We start from the raw sequence: 15,471 nt of genomic DNA, 5'->3' as shown, positions 1-15,471 counted from the left end.
GATTACATTTTTGCCTAATTAACTTTATTGAAAACATTTTTTATTTTGCACAGTCTATCTATTTTGCCCATTTTCATTTTTACACTGAACTAGGATGGACATCCAGCTAGGAGTGTCAAAAGGACTTATGTGCCTGATTATTTAGGCACAATTATGCTGTGTTTATTGATGGGAGCCACTGTGGGAACCCTGGAGCTACTACAGCCTTCATGGTGGCCAACACAAGTGCCTCAAGTGGCATCAGACACATAATTAACAGTTTTTTATGGTGACTTTTACACAGCTTTATAAATGGGCTCAGCATCATTAACAAGGAAGGACCTCTCTGCTATTTTGAAAGTACTAGCCCAATACTAAATAAATTAATTCAATGGTTTCTCAGATGTGTAAGTAAGAGAAACATTTCAGCTTAAAATAGCCTGCTGTCACCCCCCTTGCTTTATTTTTTTTTACTATTTATATATTTAAAAAATACTTGAGATACTTGAGATTTGTTTTACTCTTTGATTCAATGCAATTTTCATTATCTATAGCTTGTCTGATTGCTTTTTTGCATGCTTTATTGGCCACTTTGTACTTAATAATAGTTTCAGAAAAGATTTATTATGTGTCTTTTCCATGACAATTCCGAATCCAACAATTTGCCAGATAAAACTTGTCAAGATCATGTAGAAGTCAGTGGCAGGTGTCCCTTCCCTTCCCTGGAGGACCCTCTTTATTTTTAAACTTTCGAGGATTGCAGATTTTTGACGCTAGTTTTTGTGCGACAAGTCAAAAAAGTAGTTTGAGACTTTTCAACAACTTTTTCCTGCACATGCTTTTTCAGTTCAGATTTTTTTTAGAAATTTCTGACATTTGTGAAAATTAGTTTATTTGTGGTTTAAAAAAAAACAAAAAAAAAAAACAAGATAAATTTGAGTTTTAGTTTTACCTCCCTAAGATCTCACTGTCTTCCTAATTTTGCAAAAATTATACTGGCAGACCTTTTTTTTAAGTTTAGATTCAAGCTTTCTAACATTTAAGGCCTCCATCTGTCATTAGAATGTACCAAGACAGGTCATTTATGCCCAGGCTCATTCAACAATAAAGAACCACATGAACAGTTATTGTATAAACTAAGGTCTAGTGGTCTCTAGAACCCAATATCTACAATGGTCACCATCCTCTAGAGCAGCTAGACGTTAGGTGGAAACATAGGTGTTTTTTAACCTAGTTATTACAGTATCTATATAATTATGTAACTGATAGAAAGTTGGCTTAGGGCTCTGGCACACGGAGGAGATTAGTCGCCCGCGACAAAACTCCCTGTTCGCGGACGACTAATCTCCCCGGATTGCCATCCCACCGGCGAAAATGTAAATCGCGCAAGTTGCCTCGAGAGGCACTGCCGCGTATGCCATCCCACTGGCGATTTACATTTTCGCCGGTGGGATGGTAATCCGGGGAGATTAGTCACCCGAGACACGGGAGATTTGTCGCAGGCGACTAATCTCCCCATGTGCCAGAGCCCTTAAGGTTTATGTAAAGAAATAACAGTACTTGTTAATAGCTTGCTGTTTAATTGGACTAAAGTTATAATTATCCTTTAATGACTTAAAAGCAGGCACTAAAAGCAATATAACATTGTAGAACAAAAGATTGTGTGAAAGATGTGTGAGGTTTGGAGAAGAACTGAACACCTTTGTGTGTCTATGCAGAAAATGAGATTCAGTGTTGATAAACGCAAGATTTTGCATTTGAGGTTTAAAAATATACGTCAAAATTAAAATGGGTTACCCACTGACAGAGTACTTGTCAAAAACAGGCTTAGCTGAAGAAAACAATGTAAAGGTGCAGCAGCAAGTAGCAAAATGTTGTTTTGTATTTAAAAGTTATAGAATCAAAGGAGAAGAACATACAGTAATTTTGTTTCTTTATGAAATGCTGGTAAGAATCACTGAAAATTATGCAGAGTTGTGCTGGTCTGCAATTCACAAATAAAGGGGCTGGTTTGCTAAGCATTAGTATTTTATATTGATGATTTCACATTTACCAAAATCTTTCCCATGATGGGACAATTCAAATTATTTTGTCTAAATCAGTAATAGAGAATAAAACCCTGAGGACAACTCTAGACCCACTCTAAACAGTGAGGTGTGAATGTTGAGTAGAACAACACAGTTGGCGAGTGCCAGCTTATGCCCCTTTAGGTCATTACACTGTAATTGTCGAAATGGAGCGTGTGCAGTTGCAGCAAGGTCCAGATCAGCCTCGGCTGCACATGCTGCTGTGGGGAGATTGTAATAAATAGGATCCCACTTTGCTCTGCATTTTTTTTCCAGTAAAATCAGTTCCTGCTGTTTTTTAAGTCCCTGGTGGTGTGTTTTGGGAGAAGGGGAAGGAAGCCTCTTGAGGGGGCTTAGGGATTTTCCCAGGAAATTATTCTTCTTTTAATTTTCATATTCACTTGTATGGGGATGAGGAATTCAGAAGAGTTATACAGCTCAGTGTTGCGGCTCAGTTAACAACCCCAGAAAACCAAATAGTGTTACTGCTCAAAGCAGTTGAACACATTCTGACAAACTGCTAAGGGCCAAGGAGCATAGAGGGATGCTGCAAACACATTGCTTCGATGAATGTGTTAGTAAAGTTCACTATCTAAGTAGTGAGCCCATATACCATAAAAAGTCTTTATTTGAAACAATTTAACATCAGTTAATTCTAACATCATCAATGTTGACAAGTGCAAAGTTATGCACTTTGGTAGAAATAATATAAACGCGAACTATCTAATCAATGGTAGTGTGTTGGCGGTTTCCTTAATGGAGAAGGATCTAGAGGATTTTGTAGATAACAAGTTGTCTAATTCCAGGCAGTGTCATTCTGTGGCTACTAAAGCAAATAAAGTGCTGTCTTGTATAAAAAAGGGCATTGACTCAAGGGATGAAAAGATAATTTTGCCTCTTTATAGGTCCCTGGTAAGGCCTCACCTTGAGTATGCGGTGCAGTTTTGGGCTCCAGTCCTTAAAGGAAAACGAAAGGCAAAATCACTTGGGGGTGCCAAAATGTTAGGCACCCCCAAGTGACTTTAACCGCTTACCTCGTACCCCGGGCTGGTGCCCCTGTTAGGAGAAAACAGCACCAGCCCGGGGTACCTGGAGCGGATCGCTTCCTTCTTCCTGCTTCCGTTGCTGAAATGCCAGCGGTGGGCGCATGCGCAGTAGAGTGAAAAGCCGACTTTAATGTTTAAGTTTGGCTTTTCACTCTACTGCGCATGCGCGCGCAGCGAATCAGGAAGAAGGAAGCGCCGGCAGCTACCCCGGGCTGGTGCTGTTCCCTCCTCACAGGGGCACCAGCCCGGGGTAAAAGGTAGGTGGTCAAAGTCACTTGGGGGTGCCTAACATTTTGGCACCCCCAAGTGACTTTGACTTTCTTTTTCCTTTAAGAAGGATATTAATGAGCTGAAGAGAGTGCAGAGACGTGCAACTAAACAGAGAGGCAAGAACATTATTTATTGTAGTACATTAACCTATTGATAGAATTATAGTCCTACTATTAAATGGTACGGCAGTTATCTTTTATTATTCATCATATATTCTTTATGTTTTCCCTTTTCAGGGAGATCTAAAAATTCTTTATTAGATCTGACTAATAAAGAATTTGTTTTTGTTATTCACAACCATTTTCAAAGCATGTGGAATCCACTGAACTTTAAAAACTGGTTAGACTTTGCCTCTTGAAGGATATTTAACCCTTCACAGGCATGACATCCACTGCTTCAATGCCAGTTACCTACTTCTGATTACATACATACTTTATTTTACAGTGTAGCATATTATATTTTATCTGGAAACAATTGGATTCCATTACATAATTAATTAAAAAAAAAAAACATGAGAATTTCTGTAATTTACATGTTGTCCACCTATGAAACAGTGATTTCTACCATATACGTGAGGACTAAAAAATTGGTTCCAGCAATGATTAGGGCATCTCCATTATTCCCTTTAAAATTAACCTTATTGCTACAATAACAAATAGTAAATCCCAGCAGGTACACACATGTTTGAAAAAAACATTTTTTGAGGTCACAAAGCTGATTTCCCTATTCCACCCTTCAATACAAAATACAAATGTAGCTCTAAAGCGTTCCTATGTCGCTAGCACCCACAAGCACTACACTGAAGTCTTCTTGTTTTCCCAGAACTCAATTTCTCTACTGTTCCTATTAATGTAAATTGTTATATTTGCACATCAACATATCGTCTCTCTTATATTGCTGGTGTATTTTACAGGTGCCTTCTTTAAGATTTTTCCAGAAGCTGGTTCAATTACATCAGATTCCTGCTCAGTTTTTAATGTACATTTTTTTCCATATTGCTGAAATTTATATTGAAACATGTAAACGCCTTGCATTTTACTCTACGTTTAGACAAAACCACGCAAATACTGCTATAGAAAAGGAAGTTTGGTAGATGCGTTCCATTTCCCCTGCGTTCCAAATCTCGATTGCTCGGAAATGAATCGCTTTGGTCTTAGCATAACCTAAACTCTGCCGTCCAGGACCCATAGTGCACTGCGTCTACAGTCATGGCCGGTGTACTAAAGAAGGTGAGATTCCCGAGGTCAATTAAAAATATGCGCCGTTTGCTGCTGCATAAAGGTCACTTTAAACGTTAGCGTGTTACAATGCATGTTCTGCAGCACATTACCTTTTCGTGTGTTTATTGATTTCGCGAAGTATTGGCATAATTCGTCCCAAGTTATGGATGTCACAATTCCGCGCATATGGTAAAGCTCTTAGTTTGCCCGTCTATGGTGTCATTAGATTTTATACTTTTCCTACACTGAAATTTCTATTTAATATATCCGGAAATCCTACTTCTTTAGAGTTGACTTTGTCATAAAATTATAAAACAACAATCATAAATTTAATTTTAAATAAACATGTTAACTAAACGTGTGATTGATTATTAGCGTTATTTGTAACTGCTACATTGTTTCAGCAGTCAGAACCAGCAGTGCAGACAGGGAAAAACAAATACTGATTACGTTTGTAATTACAATCGGAAAACCATTTAATTCTTATGTGTATATTGGAAAGTCCTTCATTTTTATAGCGACAATATAGTACACAGCATTTTACTAAGATTATGCATTATTTTTACGTTATAGTGGAGCTTATAAACCAAGATGGAGCACCTACCAGCTAAAGTTGGTAGTTCAAGTGTCTGTGTGCACTAACACTTTTTATATGGATAATAAAGAATGATTTTTTAACAGAGTCTACGCATTCAACAAAGCTCAATTTCTTTGATGGTTACATAAAATGCAAGGTCCCAATTACATTCAGGCTGTTGTCAATTATATTGGGACACTCTTAACCTGGAGGAAACCCACCCAAGGAAAAAATACAGATATGTTGCACATAGTGTCCCAGCACAGGCTATTAAGAGAAAGCACTCTATTTCAGGTTGTTTTTCTAAATATGTTTGTAAATCTGATTATAAAAAGTATATTTACTTGGTACATATTCAAACATTCAGTTAGCAGTTTATATGAGCTGTTTTTTCACAGGTTGGGGGGATTTGCATGATTTACCTACAAAAATGAAGTATGTTGGCTGTAAATGTTCAGGTCTGAGTAACTGATATTTCATCTTTTTAGACTACTGGTTTGGTTGGCTTAGCCGTTTCGCAAAATCCACATGAGGTATGTATATTTTCTTTCTCTCTTCTGAAATACTTATGTTTCTAATACATGATAAAATAAGTAAAATATATTTTTTGAGAAAATATACATTGGAGCAAGTTTGCGTGATGGGAAGTGTGAATATTTAGGGGTTTATTGTTATTTCTGGTCATTTTAATTACCCGACTTTCTTTCCTTTCTCCAGCGTTTAAGGATATTGTACACAAAAATCCTTGCTACACTACAGACCATACCTAATGATGCAGCGTATAGAAAATACACTGAGCAGATAGTAAATGAGCGCTTTAATGCAGTACAGACAGTAAGTACTTTGTTGATCAGAATTTATTTTATTTTACTTGTTAAATATTTATAAGGTGCCAATTCATAAAATTAATATCTTCTCTTGTCTGTGAGTAAACAGTAAAGGCCGCAGTTAAACAGGTTTAATTATGTCCAAATGATTCTGCTTGTTGTATTGGGGATGTCTAGAAGCTATTAAGTTTGCATGCTGCATTGTATGTTATAATACATTTTATATAATTCTGCCATGCTGCGGCTCTAATGCAGTTATCACTTTTCATTTCTACTCTCACTACAGCTGAGAATGAGCCATTGTGTAAAATTAAATGCTAATGCATTTAATTTTACACAATGGCTCATTCTCGGCACCTACAAGGAGGGCTGTAAGACACACAAAGCTAAAACACAGGCTTTGATTTTGCCACAACAATTTTAAACTATAAAATTAAATTAGGGAATGAATTCTCAAGGTGTGAAAAAGGGAGTACAGAAGGATTCCCAGCAGTTCAATTTGGTTTTCAATTTTTTTTTAGAAATGCTAAATTTTGACAGCTAGGAAAGTTTTAATGAATTGGCACTTTTATTGAATTCAATACTTGTTCATTCCTCCTTTATCAACTAAGCAGAAATGTGCTCTTTGGAAGAGCATGCTGTTAGAATGTAGGGCGCATGTTTGTCTGCAAGTGCAGTAAGAAAAGTTGGAAGTTATTTTCCAATAATGCAATGCACTGGACATAATTGTGCTGTGCCTGGGGCATCTGCGCCCAGTTCAGCAAAATTACCACAACTGCTGTGTACAGTATGTACATTGTTGCAAATCGAGTGCAGTTGCAATTCATTTTTAAGTCTGCATTCAGGTGTTCAGCACTGTATTCTTTATAACATTATTAAATATAAACGTCGGAAGCAAAATACTTTCTTGGCATGAAGTAGCAGACATGCTAAGATGATCTGATATTTTGTAGAATTCGTATTTGTGTTTTAAAAACTATATTTTATTCTCTTTCCTTCAAAAAGAAGTGTTTTTGCCATGCTTTAGGCTGTGTGATTTTGTTGATTCCTGCTGGACAGCACTTGTATAGGTAGAGTTTTTCCCATCATTATGCCATTATGGGTATTTTGACAGCTGTGATTTTTCTGGGTAGAAGTAAAGCTCTGTTCTATTAATCTTATAGCTAACTATAACAGAGCATCCAGACTCTGAAACTCATCTTTTACATCACTAAAGGATTCTCTTTGTAGGGGCAACACAAGCAAGATAAGACAATTACAAAAAAACTCTCACAGTTTTAAAGTTTATGACATCTAAATATAATTTATATAAATAAGTTGTTAAACCTCCAACTGGGTATCTTTACTGATTTACTGCATACTTTAAGAGTTTCAGTAAATGACTTTATAATATAGTGAAAGAAGTGACATTTATTTAATATCACCTTTATTTAATATTTTATTATTCCTTGAGACCTTTGTCAAGGTAATAACATTGTTGAAAAAAATTCAAGCCCTATGCCCCTCCCCTTGATAATAATGCCAAAAATGTGCAAGTAGTAGCTAGGAAACTATCCGTGAGTAAACAATCTAGCATAGCTAGAAAATGTGGATATGGTATGGATATGGATGATAATGTTAATACATAATGTTAATAGATCTCATGGGATGTTACATAAAGACAGTTTAAATTAAAAAATACAAATTACATTAAGTACATTTAATAAACTTATAAAAAAAAATTTACATTTACTTTTCAAGTATTCTGTCCCTGGTCTTCCAGCAGCCTGGAGCTTTGCAAACTATTTTAATAGAGAATGCATTCTAGGTTAAAGCCATGTTGTCACAGATGCCAACAGAATAGCTGGCCTGTAAGGTATTAGTGCTGGCATGTGTATTAAAGATTAACTGCACCCAAATCCAACACACAGTACAGAACAGCTCCTTCTAATCTACTGATTTAAAGAAAATAATGTAAAGTATGCACTGCTTATATAGTTCATTGTGCTGCTGTTGTTTGATTTTTTTGTTTTATTGCCTAGCATGTTGATTGAATATATTGTAAGGCCTGCTGAGTTTATGACCTTAATTTGCAAATGCAGCCCTTTGAGGTCTGGGGCAAACAAATGTTTATCGCTGTTATTGCAAAAAAAATATCACTTGAAAACCTAAACAAACATTATCCAAGTGTTCCCAGACTGGACTGTTAGGGTTTCCTGCTATATAATTACACAGATATTCACCCTGCCCTCTCTGCATTAGGCACCATCTTACAGAGTGATTATGGATGCTTTGGCACTATTTGCTGTGTATGGTAAAAACATCTGTGCAAAACATGATGGAAACTCACATCGAAAATAAACAGCACATGTATGTTTTGTGAACATTGTGCCATTTAACATAAGCAGAGAGAAAACATAATTCAAAGAGGTTAGAACTGTAATGTTAAGTTATAATATTCTTTCAACTTATGTGTTTTTTTTTCCCATAGGAAAAGAATATTGAGAAACTGGAGGGAAAAATTAACTGTGGACAGATAGAAGAAGTAATTGCGCAGGTAAAAGACATTAGCATTTCTTCAAAAATACTTGCAATTTGTGGGTGCATTTTAAGGGTAAGGGCCCATAAGAGTTGGCGTATTGCGGCTGCGCATGCCTGCAACCGGGCGGATTCAGTGCTCCTGGGTGCAGGTACAATTAAAAGATTTTTCAAGTGTGTGTGTCCTTATCTTTACAGTCAGTTAAGTGCAGCTGTCTGTAAGGGAGGCTTCTTATCTGCCTTCACCTGGCATAGGTTCCATCAGGTTAAGGTGGCCATACACGTGGCGATCTGACGATGTTTCGTACGACCATCGGTCGCGCGAAACATCGTAAGATCCGCCACACACCATTCAGGGCTGAATCGGCAGGTAAGGAGGTAGAAACAATAGGATTTCTACCTCCTTCTGCCGATTCAGCTCTGAAAGGAGAATTTTGGTCAGGCGCCTTCTATGGCGCCCGATCAAAATTTTCAAACTGGTCCGATCGGCGAGTCGTCCGATATCAGCAGCTTCCTGCGATATCGGTCGACTCGCCGACATGCCATACATGCACCGATTATCACGATAATATCGGTGCGTGTATGGCCACCTTTAGTCTAAAGCTGGCCATACATGCTAAAAATTGCTTGTTTGGTGAGGCCAAAACTGCATAGTTGGGCAGTTTCTTGCTGAAATATGCTGCATGTGCCTGCACCTGGGCCACAGCAATGCTTCCAGGTGAAGGCACAACTTTCAGATACTTCAAGCATAGGAATCCACCCCATGTGGCTGTGAAGGAAATCTGCTCCAAAGCATTGCAGCTTACCTGGAGTAGAGAGATGTGACAACAATGCTAAAAGTCCTTTTGTCTGGAGCCTTTACAGTAACGCCATTTTCCAAAGATTTTAGCAGAAATGTTCATGTGCAAGCTTTAGGAGGGGTAGCATGGATACTCAATTATAATAATTCTATATGATCCAATATAAACACAAATAAACAGTTTAATAAACCCAGTAATGTCAGACTTTTTCAGTTCAAGATATCCACTTGAAGATCCAACCATTGGTAAGGGTTCCCCTTCTCGGATCATCCTTTGGTCAGGGCACAGTTTAGCTCAAGAAATGAGCACATATAACAGAAAACATTTGTATATCAGTTATTCCATTATAGTTTTAAGAATACTGAGGACAACACATAATCACCCCAAATGTCACCTTAACTGACTTTCAAGCTGGACATTCATTTATATCTAGGAATTGCCTTTCTCTCCCTAACTGGCCTTCAGAGCAACACCTGCCAACCCCCAGGGGAACCAGTTTATGAACCACTGCTTTAGGGTAGGGGTCCCCAAGCCTTTTTTAACATTGAGCCACTATCAAATGTAAAAAGAGTTGGGGAGCAACACAAGAATGAAAAAAATTCCAGAGGGTGCCAATTAAGGGCTGTGATTGGCTATTTAGTAGCCCCTTTGTGGACTGGCAGCCTATAGGAGGCTCTGTTTGGCGGTTCACATGGTTTTTATGCAACCAAAACTTGCCTGCAAGCCAGAAATTCAAAAATTATTTGAGGCCACTGGGAGCAACATCCAAGTGGTTGGTAAGCAACATATTGCTCCTAAGCCACATTGTGGGGATCACCCGCTGATCAATATAGATACTTTAATAACTTTGATTATATAATTTGGGTGCAGTTGTCATCAGGATAATTTAATGTACCTTTCGCTTCCTGGAAATGGTATCTGCATGATTTATTATATTCATTTGTTAAGAACCCTCTTGGTATTCATCCCAGAGTATTAAACAAGCTGAGCACTGTGATTGCCAAACCTCTTCACTTAATTTTTCAGGATTCATTGAGGTCTGGCATGTTGTTGAGAGACTGGCGAATTGCTAATGTGGTGGCGTTATTTAAAAAAGGATCCAGTTCTCAGCCTGAAAACTATAGACCTGTTAGTCTGACATCAGTAGTTGGAAAGCTTTTGGAAGGGGTCATAAGGGATAGGATACTTGAATACATTGCAAATCACAAGAATATAAGTTTGTGCCAACATGATTTTATGCGTAACAGATTTTGCCAGACTAATTTATTCCCCTTTTATGAGGAGGTGAGCAGGAACCTCAATGCTGGAATGGCAGTTGATGTCATCTACTTAGACTTTGCTAAAGCATTTGATACAGTACCTAACAGAAAGTTAATGATAAAATTGAGGAATATTGGCTTAGAACATAATATTTGTACATAGAGATAGAGAACTGGCTGAAGGATAGAGTACAAAAAGTGGTGGTAAATGGAACATTTTCTAATTGGGCCGGTGTTGTTAGTGGAGTACCGCAGGGGTCAGTCCTTGGTCCTTTGCTTGTTTATTAATGACCTGGAGGTGGGTATAGAAAGTACTGTTTCTATTTTTGCTGACGATACTAAATTGTGCAAAATTATAAGTTCCATGCAGGATGCTGCCACTTTGCAGAGCGATTTGACAAAATGGGAAAACTGGGCAGCGAAATGGAAAATGAGGGACAAGTGCAAAGTTATGCACTTTGGTAGAAATAATATAAATTTGAGTTACACACTAAATGGTAGTGTGTTGGGGGTATCCTTAATTGAGAAGGATCTGGGGATTTTTGTAGATAACAAGTTATCTAATTCCAGGCAATGTCATTAGGTGGTTAATAAAGCAAATAAAGTGCTGTCTTGTATAAAAAAGGGCATTGACTCAAGGGATGAAAACATAATTTTACCTCTTTATAGGTCTCTAGTAAGGCCTCACCTTGAGTATGCGGTGCAGTTTTGGGCTCCAGTCCTTAAGAAGGATATTAATGAGCTGGAAAGAGTACAGAGACATGCAACTAAACTGGTAAAGGGGATGGAAGATTTAAGCTATGAGGTTAGACCGTCAAGGTTGGGGTTGTTTTCTCTGTAAAAAAACAAAAAAAGGCGCTTGCGAGGAGACATGATTACTCTGTACTAGTATATTAGAGGGGATTATAGGCAGAAGCGCATCCGAGGCCACTCCTTTAGATGAGGAATCACTAGGAATGGAACTTTAATCTCGAGCAGCGTAAGTGGTATTTAACGGTGAGGGCAGTGAGGTTGGGGAATGCCCTTCCTAGTGATGTTGTAATGGCAGATCCTGTTAATGCCTTTAAGAGAGGCCTGAATTAGTTCTTGAACAAGCATAGGATCCAAGGCTATTGTGATACTAATACAGTTAGTATTGATGTTGGTATATAGGGTTTATGTATGTGAGTGTGTAGATAGGTCAGTATAGGTTGTGCGTGCTGGATTTACTTGGAAGGGTTGAACTTGATGGTCTTTTTTCAACCCTATGTAACTATTCATACGGAGTATTGGGGTAGTGGTAGGATGCAATAGTGCTGGGTTGTGTCATTCAAACTGTTTTTAACTATGCTGTGTCTGTTGGAAGGCTCTTTGTAACCAATAAAATTGTGCTTTATTACATAAGCCTAGGCATGGCTTCTCCATATACAAAGTATTTTACAATGTCCATGTAGTTTTAAACAGATTTGCTATTATTGAAACCCAAAAGTTGACAGGCCTCAGTAAGGGCTATGGCAAACAAGGAGATTTATCACTCTTGTGGAATCTGCTCTATGAGATAAACCTTCTGAAAATGCATTTTCCTTAATTAACATTGTGTTTGCCACATGTAAAACACTTTACATGCTTACATTGTGCAATCCAGTGTTATCCTGGGTAAATGCTGCCTTTCACATGTTTATGCAATTACACTGAATCTTAATGTTGTTTAAGGGAAAGTTATTTCCAGAAGATTTGTCACCCGCAAGTAGTGCAGTTTTCCTGCAGGTGACAACTCTCCTTATCTGCCATTGCTCTAAATGTTAATAGCTAGAAAGATCTACATGTATTTAAGAACTGTTACTATGAGTATGGATCTATTGGATCTTTCCTTCTTTTTAATAGGCTGAGAATGAATTGCACCTAGCAAGAAAAATGTTGGAATGGAAGCCTTGGGAACCTTTAATTGAAGAACCACCTGCTAACCAGTGGAAGTGGCCAATCTAATATTCCAGTTCTCTAAATGTATATATATTGGAAAGTAATAAACATTTTGCGGTCTTGCTTGAGTACAATAATATAATTAAAACAAAACAAAAAAAAGTACTTATCTCCTGTGTTTATTAAATGTTCATGTACTGATCTTTTATTTCTAATGTTTTTTGCATACTTTCAGAAGAATGCAATTCTGTTTGCATACAGAACCTTTGTGTAGGGATAAGGCACACACTCCTAGAAGTTTCTTTGTTTATGACCTTCTTGCATTATACATTGTATTATAGGAATATTAAATTGACTGTCAGATGTCATATTGCTCTCATTGATGCAGCCAATGCCTATAAACTGTCATAACAGTATAGTTAAATACCTCAGTAGGATAAGCCCTGTGGCAGAAGAAAGAATTCTCTATGTAACTCTCAACTATGCTACTTTATAATGCAATACAGGTAAGAAGAATACAGTGGAAACTGAACTATATTGGGCACATTTTTCCTTTCAGACTTATTTGCAGAGCACTGGTAAAATGATTTTGGTTTGTCTGTGTTTCCTAGTAAGCAGTACTGGAAACCAGTTTTTACATTTAAATCTTGAATGTTACAGAATAATTTACAAAACTAGAAAAGTAAAGACTGATTTAAAAGTTGCTAATAGGCCAATCTATAACAAAGTCCCTACAGTATACCTTAACTTCAGTTTTCCCAGTAATATCATTACAACAGTCACCAGACTGCTTAAAAAATGATTTTTTTAAAAAAAAATAAGCCCATTGGCTTGGTTTTTGCAGACACACTTGAAGTAACAACTAGTCACTAGTGATGATACTGCATATCTATTAACCTGCTCTCAGTCCAACCTAATGAGAACAGAAGCGCCCACTTGGATACATGATGCATATTGGTACAACAAGCAACTGTAGCATTTCCCTCTGAGCAACTTTCTATGGTGTTTTAGTTCCCAGTAGTTGTTGTATAGTTTGCCATATGTCTTTCATTCAAAATATAAAAAGTGTTAAATGAAACACTGCTTTACCAAACAGACCATTTTCATTGAAATACTCCCTTTTAGCTCACTTTAGGTATCCTTGTACTGTACTGTTCTTGCCATATGTTCAGATTCACAGACCTGCTACATTCCGACAGGGTGGTGCTATGTATATAAAAAGGGGTGCTTACTGGTATTATAAATAGCCTTATGTAGAAATAAAAGTACATAAATGACAAAGTACAAACACTCCAAATAATTTGATGGCTCCATTGAATATTCAAGGTGGGGTTCTGCCTCCATAATCTGCTGGTCCCAAGAAGGCAAAGATCTGTAAACAAACATGAATGAAGGGGCACGTTCCCATTGTGGGCTACCAGCATTCTACAACTTGAGAAAGTCAGGACACTGACAACAAAGGACTTTTTGATGAGTGATTGTTTTCCTGCTACATTGTACTTTTATGTCAATAAACATGCTGTTACAATTACACAACAAGATTGTTTGTTTGCTTAGGGTGGTGAACAAGCCTTTCCTGGAAACACACAAGGTTTCAGCATGTGTGATTCCCAAGTGTGGCTGAACATGTCCACGTGTAATTGGGCTTGGTGTATTGAGTTTGATTCCACATATTTTGTTTCTGACTGCGTGACCAATGTATTACTTTTGTACCTATATTTGTTCCAGTGATCATCATGTGCTAGTAAATATAACCTTATGCTCTCTGCTATTTACACCTCTTATACAACAGCAAGTTGGATTTATCTGTCTAGTTGTCTTTTACTGACAAAGTAAGAACATAAACTCAAAAATAACATTTTGCCTAACTAAGGACATTGTTTTTCCAATATGCATTCATTACAAATTTTTCTGTTTTTGAAATTATTTGTAACTGTAACTTAATACAATTTGTAATTGTATTCAATTATTAAAGTATTTGTCCCTTCTATTCTCTTCCCTAGTGAGTTGACTTTGAGTGTAGCTGAAGCCAGCTAATTAATAGTCCTGTAAAGAAGCTTGCAAGGCTTACATCTACTAAATTAATTGAACCAGCAGGTCAGAAAGACACAGAAAAATACTTTTCAGTTCCAATTACAAATAAGTTAAAAACCATTGAAAAATATAAATCTCAACAACTTATTGAGTAGTTGTTTACTTGATAACTTACATTTTTGTTCAACAAGTATAATTATATTGTTTTTTGTTTACATCCCCTTTAATCCTGAACACACAGGGGAAATACCAACTTCAATTATCAGATAGTTGTATGATGGCAAGAATTTGTATTTCCCATGTATCAACACTAGAGGGTAAACTAACATTAGTTTTACTTTGTGCATGGGAAAATTGTTATAGAAAATGTGCAATGACTTAAACAGAGGCTGCAAGGGTTTGCCATATAGCATGCAGTCTCCTTGCTCTTAGAACTGTAACAAGCATGAAGATGTATCTTAAGCCTCTTATCTAGCCCTCGATCATTAGTTGTATTATAGAATCTTGAAAAGGTTGTTTGGAGATGGAATCACTTAGATAACCGCTGACTGCATACAATCATGAACATTAATAAATCAGCCCTAGGATTTAGTGAAACATAGGAATACAAATGAGAAAACTAGACAACTGACACAAGCACAAGCTTAGGCAAAACTGAAGATCTTTGCGATATTTGAAATGCAAACCATGACATGCTAAACGTGTATTTCCTTTCTGTAATCTGTTTAGAACACTTCAATAAACATAATTGAGAAATAACTGATAATATTAAGTTTCAGAATACATAAGAGGAGAAATAGTGCTGAGGTTGATGCACAGTAAACAGATTGCATAACTAAACAGATACAGCAAAATGAAGGATTGAGTTGTTTGCTGGTAATCTATTTATCTCCCTTCAACAGGACCACACATGGAGGTGGCTTCATTTTTCTAGGCTGCCCTGTTTAGCTCAAGAAATAAAAAACATGGATTTTTAG

At 37.1% G+C, this 15,471-nt stretch overlaps 1 protein-coding gene across 2 annotated transcripts; it reads left to right on the top strand.

Moving 5' to 3' along the window:
* The first annotated feature begins 4,518 nt into the window (after positions 1–4,518).
* ndufa5 (NADH:ubiquinone oxidoreductase subunit A5) lies at positions 4,519–14,448 on the top strand. Of its 2 annotated transcripts, none has more exon segments than NM_001045800.1 (5): positions 4,519–4,590; positions 5,647–5,691; positions 5,876–5,992; positions 8,456–8,521; positions 12,425–12,623. In NM_001045800.1, coding segments are annotated over 5 exon segments (351 nt in total). In that variant the 5' UTR covers positions 4,519–4,569; the 3' UTR covers positions 12,527–12,623.
* Positions 14,449–15,471: the final 1,023 nt, after the last annotated feature.

This window comes from Xenopus tropicalis, chromosome 3 (assembly GCF_000004195.4).
Source record: "Xenopus tropicalis strain Nigerian chromosome 3, UCB_Xtro_10.0, whole genome shotgun sequence".
Taxonomy (NCBI): domain Eukaryota; kingdom Metazoa; phylum Chordata; class Amphibia; order Anura; family Pipidae; genus Xenopus; species Xenopus tropicalis.
The sequence above is the reverse complement of the archived record's forward strand: the minus strand, read 5'-3'. Positions and strand labels throughout refer to the sequence as shown.

Bases quoted from the DNA above. Each gene is read 5' to 3' on its own strand.
- ndufa5 (XM_012959205.3), top strand. The intron at 5,692-5,875 runs GTATGTATATTT...TCCTTTCTCCAG, and splicing joins TTTCGCAAAATCCACATGAG to CGTTTAAGGATATTGTACAC. The intron at 5,993-8,455 runs GTAAGTACTTTG...TTTTTCCCATAG, and splicing joins GCTTTAATGCAGTACAGACA to GAAAAGAATATTGAGAAACT.